Source organism: Thalassophryne amazonica, chromosome 19, assembly GCF_902500255.1.
Source record: "Thalassophryne amazonica chromosome 19, fThaAma1.1, whole genome shotgun sequence".
Taxonomy (NCBI): Eukaryota; Metazoa; Chordata; class Actinopteri; order Batrachoidiformes; family Batrachoididae; genus Thalassophryne; species Thalassophryne amazonica.
In genome coordinates, this window is record NC_047121.1 from 58311374 (window position 1) to 58329109 (window position 17736).

Consider the following 17736-nt stretch of genomic DNA (forward strand, 5'->3'; position numbering starts at 1 on the left):
GCGATTTTAACATCCACACAGATGCTGAGAATGACAGCCTTAACACTGCATTTAATCTATTATTAGACTCTATTGGCTTTGCTCAAAATGTAAATGAGTCCACCCACCACTTTAATCATATCTTAGATCTTGTTCTGACTTATGGTATGGAAATAGAAGACTTAACAGTATTCCCTGAAAACTCCCTTCTGTCTGATCATTTCTTAATAACATTTACATTTACTCTGATGGACTACCCAGCAGTGGGGAATAAGTTTCATTACACTAGAAGTCTTTCAGAAAGCACTGTAACTAGGTTTAAGGATATGATTCCTTCTTTATGTTCTCTAATGCCATATACCAACACAGTGCAGAGTAGCTACCTAAACTCTGTAAGTGAGATAGAGTATCTCGTCAATAGTTTTACATCCTCATTGAAGACAACTTTGGATGCTGTAGCTCCTCTAAAAAAGAGAGCTTTAAATCAGAAGTGCCTGACTCCGTGGTATAACTCACAAACTCATAGCTTAAAGCAGATAACCCGTAAGTTGGAGAGGAAATGGCGTCTCACTAATTTAGAAGATCTTCACTTAGCCTGGAAAAAGAGTCTGTTGCTCTATAAAAAAGCCCTCCGTAAAGCTAGGACATCTTTCTACTCATCACTAATTGAAGAAAATAAGAACAACCCCAGGTTTCTTTTCAGCACTGTAGCCAGGCTGACAGAGTCAGAGCTCTATTGAGCTGAGTATTCCATTAACTTTAACTAGTAATGACTTCATGACTTTCTTTGCTAACAAAATTTTAACTATTAGAGAAAAAATTACTCATAACCATCCCAAAGACGTATCGTTATCTTTGGCTGCTTTCAGTGATGCCGGTATTTGGTTAGACTCTTTCTCTCCGATTGTTCTGTCTGAGTTATTTTCATTAGTTACTTCATCCAAACCATCAACATGTTTATTAGACCCCATTCCTACCAGGCTGCTCAAGGAAGCCCTACCATTATTTAATGCTTCGATCTTAAATATGATCAATCTATCTTTGTTAGTTGGCTATGTACCACAGGCTTTTAAGGTGGCAGTAATTAAACCATTACTTAAAAAGCCATCACTTGACCCAGCTATCTTAGCTAATTATAGGCCAATCTCCAACCTTCCTTTTCTCTCAAAAATTCTTGAAAGGGTAGTTGTAAAACAGCTAACTGATCATCTGCAGAGGAATGGTCTATTTGAAGAGTTTCAGTCAGGTTTTAGAATTCATCATAGTACAGAAACAGCATTAGTGAAGGTTACAAATGATCTTCTTATGGCCTCGGACAGTGGACTCATCTCTGTGCTTGTTCTGTTAGACCTCAGTGCTGCGTTTGATACTGTTGACCATAAAATTTTATTACAGAGATTAGAGCATGCCATAGGTATTAAAGGCACTGCGCTGCGGTGGTTTGAATCATATTTGTCTAATAGATTACAGTTTGTTCATGTAAATGGGGAATCGTCTTCACAGACTAAAGTTAATTATGGAGTTCCACAAGGTTCTGTGCTAGGACCAATTTTATTCACTTTATACATGCTTCCCTTAGACGTTATTGCTTAAATTTTCATTGTTACGCAGATGATACCCAGCTTTATCTATCCATGAAGCCAGAGGACACACACCAATTAGCTAAACTGCAGGATTGTCTTACAGACATAAAGACATGGATGACCTCTAATTTCCTGCTTTTAAACTCAGATAAAACTGAAGTTATTGTACTTGGCCCCACAAATCTTAGAAACATGGTGTCTAACCAGATCCTTACTCTGGATGGCATTACCCTGACCTCTAGTAATACTGTGAGAAATCTTGGAGTCATTTTTGATCAGGATATGTCATTCAAAGCGCATATTAAACAAATATGTAGGACTGCTTTTTTGCATTTACGCAGTATCTCTAAAATCAGAAAGGTCTTGTCTCAGAGTGATGCTGAAAAACTAATTCATGCATTTATTTCCTCTAGGCTGGACTATTGTAATTCATTATTATCAGGTTGTCCTAAAAGTTCCCTAAAAAGCCTTCAGTTAATTCAAAATGCTGCAGCTAGAGTACTGACGGGGACTAGAAGGAGAGAGCATATCTCACCCATATTGGCCTCTCTTCATTGGCTTCCTGTTAATTCTAGAATAGAATTTAAAATTCTTCTTCTTACTTATAAGGTTTTGAATAATCAGGTCCCATCTTATCTTAGGGACCTCGTAGTACCATATCACCCCAATAGAGCGCTTCGCTCTCAGACTGCAGACTTACTTGTAGTTCCTAGGGTTTGTAAGAGTAGAATGGGAGGCAGAGCCTTCAGCTTTCAGGCTCCTCTCCTGTGGAACCAGCTCCCAATTCAGATCAGGGAGACAGACACCCTCTCTACTTTTAAGATTAGGCTTAAAACTATCCTTTTTGCTAAAGCTTATAGTTAGGGCTGGATCAGGTGACCCTGAACCATCCCTTAGTTATGCTGCTATAGACGTAGACTGCTGGGGGGTTCCCATGATGCACTGTTTCTTTCTCTTTTTGCTCTGTATGCACCACTCTGCATTTAATCATTAGTGATCGATCTCTGCTCCCCTCCACAGCATGTCTTTTTCCTGGTTCTCTCCCTCAGCCCCAACCAGTCCCAGCAGAAGACTGCCCCTCCCTGAGCCTGGTTCTGCTGGAGGTTTCTTCCTGTTAAAAGGGAGTTTTTCCTTCCCACTGTAGCCAAGTGCTTGCTCACAGGGGGTCGTTTTGACCGTTGGGGTTTTACATAATTATTGTATGGCCTTGCCTTACAATATAAAGCACCTTGGGGCAACTGTTTGTTGTGATTTGGCGCTATATAAAAAAAAAAATTGATTGATTGATTGATGTGCTTCTTGTTGCATAAATGGACAGTTCCGTGTTCCGACAATGCTGCGCAGTTGCGTGGAGGGCTGGCCTTTCAACAGGACGTCTCATCAGAACACCAGTCAGGGCGCCGAGTAATATATCCAAATGTGAAATGGTTGAATATTTTGCCACCGTTACCCCGATATTATATGGTCTGAAATCTCACACGATTAACCAATCGGATTTGCAAATAGAATTTGCATTATATCTCAATCAAAAGTGCCTCAATCACTCTGATTTGTGACAATAAGGTGCAAACCGACACTCTCAATGAATAGACTAAGTTTGATCTGCACCTGACCTGTATTGCGGATTTAGCAGATATTTGATTTTAACATTGAAAAGCCCTTTTGATCTATAGTTTGTATTGACCTTGAAAATTTTTTCCAAGGGAAAAGTTTGTGGAATTGGAAACTAGTGTTGTGGAAGGTTGGCGCTCTACGAGCATGGTGTTCTAGTTATATATTTACATTTCCTTTGACTTCTGTTTCATTGCAGGCTGCATGACCAAAGATATAACATGTTTGTTGTCTGGTAAACTTCATTTCATTTGTTAATATTCATCTATTTCTGCATTTCAGGCCTGAAACACGTTCCCAAAAAGTTGGGATGCTAAAGCATTTCCCACTAATGTTGCTGTTCATTCTCACAACACTTAACAGAAGTTTTCAAGTTAAGGACACCAAGTGATGAAGTGTTTCAGGTGTTATTTTGTCCCATTCTTCTTGCAAACACATCTTAAGGTGTCCAACAGTATGGGGTCATCATTGTTGCAGTTTTCATTTCAAAATTCTCCACACATTCTCTTCTGGGGACAGATCAGGACTGCAGACAGGCCAGTCCAGTACCCGTACCTTCTTCTGCTGCAGCCTTGCCTTTGTAATGTGTGCAGTATGTGGTTTTGCTTTGTCTTGTTGAAAAATACAGTTCTATCCCTGGAAAAGATGTTGTCTTGGAGGCAGCATATATTGCTATAAAATCTCAGTGTACTTTTCTGCATTAATGCTGCCATCACAGAGTGTAAATTACCTTTGCCAAGAACACTGACACAAACCCAAACCATGACACACCCTAGTTTTTGGACTTGTTGCTGATAACAGTCTGGATAATCCTTTTTGTCTTTGGTCCACATGGAATCCATTTCTTCCAAAAAAGATCTGGAATACTGATTCCACTGAACACAGTACATGTTTCCACTGTGTGATGGTCCAAACCAGATGCCTCTGCATACAGAGAAGGCAATGCTGCTTCTGGACAAGGTTTAGTTAACATGAGACTTCTTTTATGCACAATAAAGTTTTAAGTGAACCTGTGACAGATTGGCATCCTGTCCAGGGTGTACCCTGCCATCACGCCCTATGACTCCTGGGATAGGCTCCAGCTGCCCAGGACCCGATCTTGGATAAACATTTGAAGATGAGCGTGGAATGTGTGTGTGAGTTTTAATTGACATTTGTTTCCCAAAGTAAACCATTGCCTATGTGATTATATCAGCTATTGATGAATGACAGTTCTTGATGTCTGAGGTATCGGAGATCATGGGTGTTCAGCTTGGACTATGCACTTGGCTTCCACACACCCTTTCAAAGTCCTAAAACTAAAGTAAAGGATGCAGCTTCATTCATTCATTCATTTTCTATACCTCCTTATTCCAGTTAAGGATCATGGGAAGCTGGAGCATATCAGCATCCACAAGGTGAGGCAGGGTTCACCCTGGACAGCACACTAGTCCATTGCAGGGCCACATATAGACACAGACAAACACATTCACACCTGTGGTCATTTTAAAGTTTTCAGTTTACCTAACTGGCATGTTTTTGGATGTGAGAGGAAGCCAGAGCACCTGGACAGAGCCCAAACACGGGGAGAACGTGCAAACTCCACACAGAAAGGACCAGGTGGGAAGAGAACCTGGAATTTTCTCACTGTGAGGCAGCAGTGCTAACCCCTGAGCCACCATGCTGCCCTGATGAAGGTCCAGTGTAAAGTAAACCATAAATTGTAATTCATCTCGTTTTTCCTAAATTTCCATTCTTTCCAAATTGTGTTGCATTATTTTGTCATAATCTGTTTGACGATCTGGACACAGTTTGCATCTGCTGACTGAGGTTTATTTTGGCCCAAAGTCTGCAGATATTTTCACTGCTAGTTGAAGTAAACATAGAAAAATCCACAGCTGGAACCTGCACAAGTCAATCTGTTACAAAAATATGACATCTGATAGGATGATGGCTGAAACGAGTTCCTACACTGAGCTGCAGGGGCACAGTCTTTGTTTTTGTCTTGTCCATATCCGGGCCTGATCTTTGTGCACATATAGCTTTTGCTGGATCATGGGATCAGTTTTTGGCTGCAGGCTTCAGGGTTTGCCCACTTAGTTTTTGTTCAGGAATTTTCACACTAATCTGCTGCCAAACGTCAAACTCCTGGATTTCAGAAGACAGATCTCACATTCCATCTAACCTTAACCTTCATCTCTAACATTCTGCTTTTAAAAACAATAAAAATAAATCTTGTTTGGTTTATATTTTGACAGATTCTTATTTTAGTCTTTTTATTCTTTTCTCATCCTCCCTTCCTTCTCTAAGTTACTTTTGTTTCTGAGTTTGTCCTGGATCAGAGCTCCGGTAACATTCTTGAGCGCCGGCTCGTTGTCCTGCTGGGCTTCAGTCAAAAATCCCTCCCTTTCACAGCTGGTTTCACTGCGTTCTCCTCATGATCCAGTAACGACCTCGCTGACCTTCCAGGCAGCAGTCCTGTGAGCAGGATTACCCCCAACCCTCGGTTTCTCACCTCGGACCTGGAGCCCTTACGTGGTGCTCACAGACTCCGTTCTCCAGCTTCTCCTCGGGGAGCGAAAGGTCTTCACTTCCGCTGTGAGCGCTGCATGGATTAAGCTGAATATTGTGGTCTGTACCATCTATCTCAGCTACTTCATCAACAAAACTGGGGTCAGTGTCCACATATCCACACTGCAGCCAGTCCACCTGCAAAACTAGTTCAACTCCTTCAGTCCCAACTGGGAGGGAACAATCCACAGGTTTATCTCAGATTTACAGTTGCTGATCCTCGACTGGGTCCCACTTGGGTGCAGACTGTCCCAGTGCTGCTGGAGGTCATGCTGCGAAGACGTAATCTGCACTGCATCAAATGAAGGAAGCAGAGATACAACCTGGACTTCAGGTCAGGGACCATGCACCCATGCGGCATGCTGCAACATCTACCGTACCACAAAAAACCACTCCGGATCCCAGAGTGCAACCACCCATGCAGAAAGTCCAACCCCACTTCTCAAACCTTGAATTCTCCCTGAAAGACTTTGAGCTTATTTCAGGGTGGTCTGGGCACAAAGTCCCATCTGTTTAGCTGCTTTTCCGTTGAGCTCATGGATTCTACAGTGCCCTACAAAAGTATTGGAACACTTGGTATTTCACACATTTAAATTTGTTTAATAAATACAAATTTCTAAAATTATCTCCCTTAAACTCAAACTGAAAGCAAATCTCTACAACTAAATTAACTAAAAATATAAAAGCCAAGATGATGGGTTGCACGTGCAATGGAACGCTTTGGTATAATACCTGTAAATAGTCAGTTTTATTGCCAGTTTTCTTCAGACAAGTCGGGATGGATACATGAACATTTCCAACTCACTGAATATGTCTTGGACTTTATTTACATCAATTACAAAGAAATACAAACAGTATGACACTCTTTGGTAAATGTGTGTGGAGTAGACAGTTCTCAAAAACTGAATGACTGTGCAAGAAGAAGAGTGAGGAAAGCCACCAAGACACCCACACAACCCAGAAGAAGTTCTAGTTTTATGTGGCTGTGATTGGAGAAATTGTGCACAGTGCAAGTTTTGCATTTTGTTTCCCCAATTATACAGCTTCATGATGAAGTGGTATAGAGGAGCCTTACATCTCAGATGTACCTTCTGGCAAATTATAGCTGAACTTTCTGGTCTTCTTTTTAAGAAAGGCCTCCATTTTTTAAGAACTGAAATGGCATAAAGAAATTAAAATGTGTGAAATACCAAGTGTTCCTAATTGTTCCCTTTCACACCGGGGGTGCTCCCGGTTGCTCCCAGTTGCGCCGTGCGTCATTATGACAACGCCGCGTGGAAGCAACTCAGTGCCGAGACGATGCAGCTCGGCGCCACAACAGTGCGAGGGCGCAAAGGAGGAAGCAAGTCGGGCGCCGAAAAATTTAACCTGTTTAATTTTTTTGGCGTCCTGTGCTCGACGCAGAAAGGAAGTGGTTCCAGCGCAAGTCGGGGCAAAGAGGCGTTACCCGGCGTGACTCGAAGCCAATTTATGATTCCTGCTGTGTTCCATTGTTCCTGCAGTATAAATCACGCAGGATTGTTGTTATACCGTGTACTCAATGCAGTAAAAACTACATGCTGAAGAAAAAAAATGCAGAGTGATTGCCAGAAATATCGAGTAAAAAGTCCGGACATCTTTAATCCACTCATGAACGTTCGTTCGCGCGCGCACATGTGAACAATTAAAAGAAAAAAAAATGTCTGGCTGCAGGCATTAGTTCCTTGTTCTTTGTTCAAACTCTCACATCACAGTTTTAAAAAAGGGCATAAGTCCTGAGACAGGACATGTTAACATCAAGTAGAACTCCAGACATCTCCACATTTGCTTGACGGTTCGCACGCGCATCTCGCTGTCAAAGGAGGAAAGAAAAGAAAAAAAATTGTCTGCAGGCAGTTAGTTCCTTTCTCTCCTCAAACTCTCTTCTCACAGTTAAAAACAGACATAAGTCCAGGACATGTCAGCTTCAAGTAGAACTCCAGACATCTCCACATTTGCTTAAGGACGGTTTGTGCACGCGAGCGTGCATCTCGCGGTCAAGGGAGGAAAGATAAACTATAACAGAACTCAGAGCGCAGCCATGCAGCTCAGCACAACAAGCAGAAGAGAAGTCGGAGTGCACAGTCTGTCTGCAGCCAAACTGTGCACTCTGACTTCTCTGTGCAGAGAACCTGCAGGCTGCGTTCTCACCTCCTCTCTGCCCCCTGCTGCGCGCACCTGATGCAGAAATTCCTGCATCGTCATGATGCCACAGGGAGCAACTGGAAGCAGCCCTGGTGTGAAAGGGGAAGCTTTGGAGGGCACTGTGTGTTCGTTGTTGTTGTTTGTCTGTCGGCTGCATCTGATTGTTCAGGGTCACCACAGTGCCAAGTACAGATTCATGGTGGGATTTGAGCTTTACGGGGATGCTCTTACATCCAGTTCCAGAAGGAGAAACCTGCTCACAGCCCCAGTCTTCCTGAGTCGTCTTTCAGCCACAAACTAATCAGGGCCGACTCTGGTCCAGGGAGGTCATCTGGTAAATAAATAAAGTCTTTATAGTTCTTAGAACAGTAATTATTAGATCAGGTCTGGGAGCACATCACTGCATCCGCCACCGTTCTGAATGGCGACCATCCAGATAGACAGACAGACGGTCCCAGCTCTATAAACAATGGTCTCAAAAATGCACAAGGAATGGAGAGAAAAATTCCACCCTGACACGTTCACTTTCTGAGATCTTACAAAAGTGTTTTTTTTTTTTTTTATTCCATCTCAGACTAATGAAACAAAGTCTGATCAGCTTCTCTTCTCTCGGCGTCTCTGGGTGACAAGATGGCGCCTGCAGCCCAAATGGTAGTTTCTGAGGTTGTACTGGCCCCACGTGGATGCTATGTTGGATTAATTTTGTAGGAGACAAAGTAAAGCTTGAACAGACTTCAGTTGTGTTTGTATATTAAAGAAGCAGAACCCCAGTTTTATTCCCCCCCCCTTGGAATACTGCTGTTTGTCCATGTGGAAGATGTTTTTGCTTCAGTGAGTATCGTGGTGTTGTGTGGCACTTGAATGCAGCACCACTCCCAGGTGATCTAACTTCCTGTGTTGACCTCTGACCTCACTTGTTCTCAGACGTGGTACAGTTTGTTACAGCACTAAAGAGGAAGTGTGATGGTCATCCTGGAGGTATTTCCTGTTCAGAGGAAACGGAGCAAATGAAGCATTCATTCTTCTGGCAAGAGAAGCCATCGCCAGTTTGAACCCGCAGGAGCTGGTTTTTGGTCTCTGACCGCTGATGCAGACACGTTACCTAGCAACTGAGCTGAACCTGTAACTGAACCCGGGGAATGCCTCATTTATTCATAAAGGACTGTTTCAAACCAGGGTCATGTGACCTTCAACACTTCTACACGTAAACAGGAAGCTGACGTGTTCTTCTTTTCTTCTCAAACCCAAGCTCAGTTTGGACTCTGCAGTGGGCGACCCCGTGACCTCCAGATAGGGACACAAGTATCCACAAACCTCGGCTAGAAACCTTCAAATTATCAGTCAGAAAATGTTATTTAAAATGTCAGTTAACGTTCGAGTTTAGACTGTAGACGTTTCTTATATACACCAAGAGGAATGGCTCTTCAAAGACAATAGAAGATTCCAGAAATTGTTGGAATTACTTCTAAAACTTTGTGAATGAATCCGTTAGTCATTCATATTCTTGAATTCTATGCTGGACATCATAGCCAGCTCATACACAGAGCGGGGCAGAGTCTCTGACTTCTCAGTGAATTCTGGCACTCCTCAGGGATGTGTTTTGGTTCATGGACTGCATTTATATGGTGATTTTCTATCTGAATCAGAAGCTCAAAGGGCTTTACAATGATGCCTTGCATTCATACACATTCATTCACCGATGTCAGGGTGCTGCCATGCAGGGTGCTCACTGCACACCCGGAGCAACTTGGTGATTAAGGACTTTGCTCAAGGGCCCTTAGTGATTTTCTGGCCTGATGGGGGTTTGAACCGAGGATTCTCTGGTTTCAAGCCCACCGCTTAACCACTAGACTTTCATGTTCTTGTGGAAACTAGTGACTTAAGTACTTTTGTTGGTGACTAAAGGTTTACTGACCTTCACAACAATACTCTGATTGCAGCACTTGAGAAGCTGAGTGAGGAATCAGTGTCTGGGTTTGTGATGGTCTTGGATCCAGACTAAGGTTCAGGGTTTCAGTGACTTACTGGACTCGTCCATCAGACTTGTATCTGTATGTGATCAAAGTGTTGAACTCAAGGTGCAGTCAGGGACTGAAGGGTGTCCAGTTTGGTGACCTCAGAGTTGCGTCTCTGTTTTTTGTGGATGATGTGGTTCTGTTGACTTCATCTTCCTCTGATGTGCACTGAGCAGGTTTGAGGCTGAGTGTGAAGTGACTGGGATGAGGCATCAGTACCTCCAAATCTGAGACCATGATCCTCTGTTGGAAAAGGGTGGATCAGGGAAGAGTTATTGTCCCAAGTAGAGGAGTTTAAGTAGCTTTGGATCTTGTTCACAATTGGGGTAAGTTGGAGCGTGAGATTGAGAGACAGATTGGTGCAGCCTCTGATGTATTATGGTGGTCACTGTGCTGGACCGTCCTGAAGAAGCTGGGCCAGAAGGCGAGATTCTGGATGTACCAGTTGATTTACGCTCCTGTCCTCACCTATGGTCATGAACTTTGTATAATGACTGAAAGAATAAGGTCACGGATATAAGCAACGGAAATGAGGTTCCTCCATCATGTATCTGGACTTACACCCTGGACAGGGTGAGAAGCTCGACTGTCCAGGAGTGACTGAGTTTTACTGCAGTGCTCAAGTCACATCACCCCACAGTGCTCTGAAATAATTGGAGGCTGAAGAACTGTTTGCTCATGTGTTTTTCGCCTCTGACGGACTTCCCAAAAACTCATTTCACTTGAATTTTCTCCTGAAACGTCCAACAGCACAGTAAACATTAATCAGCTGTTATGACTGTTCATGGAGGTGTTTCTCTTTACTTTTATGATCATGCACGCTATGTTAGATGGTCAAAACCAAGGGTCACCAAACCTGATCCTACAGATCACCTGACCCACCCACTTTCTACCACTTCCCGCTTTACCCACTGCTAATGGTCTAACTCAGGTGGGCTCAGCCAATTAGGAGTGAGAAAACGGCAGACTAATCTGCTTCATTGGTCAGAACATGCAGGTGACCTCTGTGAGCAGGGTTGGTGAGTGTCCTGGATTGATGGCTTTATTGGATTCTGATGCTATTTGATGGTGTGCAGTGATCTTGCAGAAGGTGCAGACTGACTCTGCGGAGGATTTGAAGTTTGTAAGACAGTCTACTTTTGCTCCTGTAGGTTATGACTTTGCAGAGGTCTTGCGGTGGTTTGGAGAACGGGTGGACCGGATCATCCTTCTGTTTGACGCTCACAAACTGGACATCTCTGATGAGTTCTCTGAGGCCATCAGAGCCTTCAGAGGACAAGATGATAAAATCCGTGTTGTGCTCAACAAAGCCGACCAGGTACACACTGCTGCCGCGTAAAAGGTCCCAGTGCTGCTAATCTGTGTCAAACTAACATCTTGCTCACCCATCTTCTTAGGTGGACACCCAGCAGCTGATGCGGGTTTATGGCGCCCTCATGTGGTCTCTGGGTAAGGTGATCAACACCCCAGAGGTAGTGAGGGTTTACCTGGGCTCCTTCTGGGCCAAACCCCTCCACAACACTGAGAACAGGTCAGCAGGATTTGATATTGTTCATCCTTTCATCCATTCGTGTACAAAGATCTGATGTGACAGAAGAATCAAGTTTTTTTTTATTTTTCAAAACCACTTTTCATGAACTCCTCTCCCGTATTCAGACGCCTATTCGAGGCTGAGTCTCAGGATCTCTTCAGGGACATCCAGAGTCTGCCAAGGAACGCTGCCCTCCGAAAACTCAATGACCTCATCAAGAGAGCCAGACTGGCTAAGGTGAGACCTCCTGATTTTATTAAAAAGGTTAGGACTTGTCTTTTGACTTGTCTGACAGCTCTACACGCTCCATCGGGTGCTCGAGGGTTCATGGGAGTTCGCCCAACCAGTCCACATGTGTTTTGTGGATCTGGAGAAGGCGTTCGACCGTGTCCCTCCGGGCACCCTGTGGGGAGTGCTCCAGGAGTACGGGGTCTGGGGTCCTTTGCTAAGGGCTATCCGGTCCCTGTACGACTGCAGCAGGAGCTTGGTTCGCATTGCCAGTAGTAAGACAAACCTGTTTCCAGTGCACGTTGGCCTCCGCCAGGGCTGCCCTTTGTCACCGGTTCTGTTCATTATTTTTATGGACAGAATTTCTAGGCGCAGCCAGGGTGTAGAGGGGGTCTGGTTTGGGAACCACAGAATCTCGTCTCTGCTGTTTGCGGATGATGTGGTTCTGTTGGCTTCGTCAAATCAGGACCTTCAGCATGCACTGGGGCGGTTTGCAGCCGAGTGTGAAGTGTCCGGGATGAAAATCAGCACCTCCAAATCCGAGGCCATGGTTCTCAACCGGAAAAAGGTGCTTTGCCCTCTTCAGGTCGGTGGAGTGTCCTTGCCTCAAGTGGAGGAGTTTAAGTATCTTGGGGTCTTGTTCACGAGTGAGGGACGGATGGAGCGTGAGATTGATAGACGGATCGATGCAGCATCTGCAATGATGCGGTTGCTGTATCGGACCGTCGTGGTGAAGAGAGAGCTGAGTAGGGGGGCAAAGCTCTCGATTTACCAATCGATCTACGTTCCGATCCTCACCTATGGTCATGAGATTTGGCTCATTACCGAAAGAACGAGATCGCGAGTACAAGCGGCCGAGATGAGTTTCCTCCGCAGGGTGGCTGGGCGCTCCCTTAGAGATAGGGTGAGGAGCTCGGTCACTCGGGAGGAGCTCGGAGTCGAGCCGCTGCTCCTCCACGTCGAAAGGAGTCAGTTGAGGTGGCTCGGGCATCTTTTCCGGATGCCCCCTGGACGCCTCGCTGGAGAGGTGTTCCGGGCATGTACCATTGGGAGGAGGCCCCGGGGAAGACCGAGGACACGCTGGAGGGACTACATCTCTCGGCTGGCTTGGGAAAGCCTTGGGGTTCCCCTGGAGGAGCTGGGGGAGGTGTGTGTGGATCGGGAGGTCTGGGCGGCTTTGCTTGAGCTGCTGCCCCCGCGACCCGACTCTGGATAAAGCGGAAGAAAATGGATGGATGGATGGTTTAGGACTTGTTCTATTTCAGTAAAAAACAAAAACCCCACAGGTTAGGAATTTTAGGAATTTCATGGAAGAATCTCTTTGTGGGTTTATCAAAATGTCTTTTGTCACAGTAGAATAAATGAACCAGTTTGTCACTCAGCTGCAGTTCAACTCCACCACCACTAGATGACGATGGAGTAAAAGAGGATTTCTGAAAAGTGAGAAGTCTTCTAACTCTAGCAACTCCTGCAGGTCCACGCCTACATCATCAGCTACCTGAAGAAGGAGATGCCATCACTGTTTGGGAAGGAGAAGAAGAAGGAGGAGCTGATCATGAGGCTGCCAGAGATCTACACCATCCTGCAGAGGGAGCACCACATCAGCCCCGGAGATTTCCCCAATGTCACCAAGATGCAGGTACGCAGAGTTTGGAGTGTGCACTGATGCTGCCACGTATATACAAAACTGTCTTCACTCGAAATCCAAGTCATGCCCGGACTGGAGGAATGTCCTTAAAATCCTGCCCCTTTGTCACTCAGAAACGTCGAGTCGCCAGCTGTCGAGCAAAAGTCATTGATAACAAAAGTGCAAATCAGTTAAAGGCCCCCTGACACTTGCATGACTATGATCCGCACACTTGCACGCACTGTGTTCCCATCTGGATGCTGTGCTTTGTCCAACTGGATGCTGTGTGCTGGATGCTACATATATAAAATAATTATTTCATAGCAGATTAATTATTTTCTCTGAGTTGGCTGTTGAAAACGCCTCTAATCGCTTCCAGAATCACAGAGGACTATTCCAGCTGCCGCTTTTCTCTCTCTCACGCATGTGCGCGCTTAATGAGGTGGAGAATGCATTGGAACCGTCTAAAAGGTAAGTATTTGTAATGTTTATATTGTAATGGCTTGATAAAACAGTTGCATGTTCATTCCTTCTTATGAATAGCTGTAAAAGTATGTTTATGACATCTCGTTATAATCGCTCAGACGAGTTGCGCTGTGACGCGGTGCGCTGACGCAATCACTCACTCTCACGCAGTGTTTTTGACATTTTTGCGCAATGTTCACTTGAAGTTTGCGTAATTAATTTGTGATGGGGATTTTGAACATTTCAAAATTTTGTTTGCGCACGTGCACAAAGCCCAGCACAGTTTACAACTGTTTGAGACCGGTTTACTCTCTTGCACGGTAGAGTGCGTGCAAGTGCGAGGATCAAAGTCGTGCAAGTGTCAGGGGGCCTTAACACACAGCAAATTGTTAGCCTATTTGCATCTGAATAAATGAAATGCAATAAATGCAAATTAAGTAAACTAATCATCAGATTAACTACACTAGGGACCAGAATGTCAATAACAAGGAAGATATTATCTAAACAAAGGAGAAGATTAAGTAAACTAATCATCAGATTAACTACACTAGGGACCAGAATGTCAATAACAAGGAAGAGATTATCTAAACAAAGGAGCAGATTAAGTAAACTAATTATCAGATTAACTACATTAGGGACCAGAATGTCAATACCAAGGAAGAGATTATCTAAACAAAGGAGCAGATTAAGTAAACTAATCATCAGATTAACTACATTAGGGACCAGAATGTCAATACCAAGGAAGAGATTATCTAAACAAAGGAGCAGATTAAGTAAATTAATCATCATATTAACTACATTAGGGACCAGAATGTCAATATAAAGGAAGAGATTATCTAAACAAAGGAGTAGATTAAGTAAACTAATGAAAACATTAACTACACTAACAATCAGATTAAGTAAAATGATCAGATTAAGTAAAATAATTATCTAATATAAGGAGCAGGTTACGTAAACTGGCTATCAGGTTAAGTAATGTTTTTTTTTTTTCTTTTTCCAGGAGCAGCTGCAGCACTATGACTTCAGTAAATTCCCGTCACTGAAGATGAAGCAGATTGAGTCCGTCGATAAAATGTTAGCCAGTAAGATTGCGGTGCTGATGGCCATGATCAGGGAGGAGGAGTCCAAAGAGCCTCCCGCCATGGTTTCGGGCGGAGCCTTCGAGGGCTCTCAGGACGGGCCTTTTGGCCAAGGCTACGGTGAAGGCATTAGCGCCGGAGCTGATGCCGAGGACTGGATCGTCAGCCGCGATAAACACCGTTACGATGAGATCTTCTATACGCTGATGCCCATTAACGGCAAAATCACTGGCGCCAATGCCAAGAAGGAAATGGTGAACTCGCAACTGCCCAACACCGTGCTGGGAAAGATCTGGAAGCTGGCCGACTGCGACAACGACGGCATGCTAGATGACGAGGAGTTCGCCCTCGCCCAACACCTCATCAAGGTCAAACTGGAAGGTTACGAGCTGCCCACCGAGTTGCCGCCTCATCTGGTGCCGCCGTCTCACCGCAAACACCCCACCGCAGATGCCCTGTACAACCACAACGAGGACTAACCCCGCCGACGCCTTGGACGCATGACCAGGATGAATCTACTGAAGGAACAGGAGGTCCAGATGTTCAAATCTTAATTCCTGCTGCCCCAGAACAAAAGGTCAAAGGTTAAAGTTTTCAGAAGAACTTTGGTTGAAGATGTTCTAAAAATATTTTATGATGTCAGATGATTATTTTTTCCCCCATAGCATTTCACATCCAGCAGCAGCTCTCTGTTTGTTTGTTTGTTTGTTTTTTTTTACTTGTCTTTGTTTTTGCTGTAAATCATAGGTGGTCAGTTGTGGACGTTCAGCTCTTGGAGGTTCTGGAAGGTTTTAGCTGTTAAATAGTTTTCTTCAGTCTGCTGTTACAACACATGGAATCTTTGACATGCTGAAGGCTTGTGCAATTAAAATGTAGAACGTTCAGACTATGAAATGGAATTTATTTTTTTATAAGCAGGTTTAGGACATCAGGCTCGACCCTGAAGGTTCCCAGGGATTGTATTGGAAAAGCCAAAGTCCACAGTAGGACGGGTTGGATGCCTGAAGAAACTCAAACATCATCCACAGGAGGCATGAACTTGTAGAGACATTCACTGACCTCAGCAGTGAATTTCATGGAGTCATGAGGTCAAAGGTCAGAGGTGTTTGGTGAAACTGATTTCTTTGCTGGAGAATGAAGGTCCAAGTCTTGAGTGTCCTAGTGCTTCCTGTTTTACAGTATGGTGGTCAGACATGGACTCCAATCATTGCTGGAGTGCATCCCAGCAGTCATAGGGCGTGAGGCGGGGCACACCCTGGACATGACGCCAGTCTGTCACAGGGTCTCCTATAGCAGACAAACAAACACATTCACACCTGCACGCACAGCTACGGACAATTTAAAGTTTCCAGTCCACCTCACCTGCAACCCTAACCCTAAAAACAGTTAAAGAGGGGACAGTAGACATCAAGCTCCTTTCAGAGGGACCTTCATCTGCCATCTATCATGAATTCATTTTTCTATACTCACTTACACCAACCAACCAGTTAAAAGTCACAGGCAGGGATGTGGAGCCTATCCCAGCAGTCACGCGACAAGAGGTGAGGTTCACCCTGGACAGGATGCCAATCTGTCACAGGCTCACATGTGGACAAACAAACGCATTCACACCCGCAGAGAAGCAACAAGTAAGTTAAACCGGGTGTGTCGGTGCTGATGTGTTGCACAGTATTGCTGTTGGATGTTTTGCAGAGTGCACGTGCAGATCACTGATCCGGAACAGCCACTGTATGAGACTGGCAGACTGTTGTGACACAGTTTTGCTTTGCTTACATTGTTAGCGGCCCAAACTTGGTACTGGTACCGGCTATGTCAGCCAATGAGGGTGTCCACACTTGTGCTTTTTTTTCATTTCCCTTCTTCTCTGAGGTAAAAAAACACAAAACCCAGGAAGAACCAACATGGAACCAGTACTGATATCTCCACCAGAAACCAGTCTCTTAGTTTGGACCAGTTTCTGATCTGGAACATAAGCCTCTCCTTCAGCCTTGGGCACGCTCTGAACCAGAAAGTGGATCCTGCCAGCAGGTAAAAAGTAACAAGTATTTGGGAAAGTTTGCACAAACAGTTCAAATATAATGAAATAAAATAATGTTACAGTCATGAAGAGGAAAAAAATGAAAAATCTTTAGACACACACAGTACCAGTCCAAAGACGGCACATGTACGATGGATGGCGCATGTGATGTATACCCTTCTTACTGGCCAATCAGGTAGTATTTTCTACACAAATAAAGGAGTTTTTCTTATCCTTGTGTTTGTTTTCCTCTTGCTAACAGAGACTGTGCAGGTGTGTAGCCATAGGGGCGAGGTTATGGAAGTGTGTCATGAGACCACAGTAAAGGTTTATTTTTTAAAGGCAATTTAAAACTTATTTTTTAATAATCCTGATATTAGTAATAGTAATAATACTAATAATATTATGATTTATGTATTTTAACAACTAAAATGCTGTGCAGTCAGTGTTATTGAGTGTCCCAGTTTTACTACCACAATACTGCGCTAAGTGGAATTGATGAGCAAAATCTTAATTTATAAAAACATCCAGGATTATCTTAAAGGTGTCCTTAATGCGTGGTAGAAACTGTCAACCATATGTGTTGAATTGAGGTGACTGTAATGTGCTCTATATAAGTACTCATTCAACTGAAGGGGTATCTGTGTCTGTTGGCAGGTTTATTGGCATGTGTCAAATCAGCTTTCAAGGTGCATAGCGCCACCTGCTGTATTGAAGTGTTAGTTATTCTAAGTCAATACAATACAGAACGTGAAAATTAAAACCTGTGTTGACTTGCGTCCGAACTTTGGTCTATGATTGTAAAAACTTCATTCTTTTTCTTTCTGCATTTCACAACTTTTTCTGATGAAGAAAAATAAAATCTGTATAAAAGGAAAATGTGTTTTT

General features: G+C 43.9%; 1 protein-coding gene across 1 annotated transcript in view; it reads left to right on the top strand.

The window, feature by feature from the left end:
- The window catches only part of ehd4 (EH-domain containing 4), a 35313-nt gene extending 18231 nt beyond the window's left edge, over nucleotides 1–17082 (top strand). Inside the window, exons 4-8 of the mRNA XM_034195309.1 lie at nucleotides 11053–11219; nucleotides 11299–11432; nucleotides 11558–11669; nucleotides 13135–13299; nucleotides 14753–17082. Of these exons, the coding sequence (XP_034051200.1) occupies nucleotides 11053–11219; nucleotides 11299–11432; nucleotides 11558–11669; nucleotides 13135–13299; nucleotides 14753–15310 (1136 nt within the window). The 3' untranslated portion in view covers nucleotides 15311–17082. The remainder of the gene's footprint in view (nucleotides 1–11052; nucleotides 11220–11298; nucleotides 11433–11557; nucleotides 11670–13134; nucleotides 13300–14752) is intronic.
- Nucleotides 17083–17736: the final 654 nt, after the last annotated feature.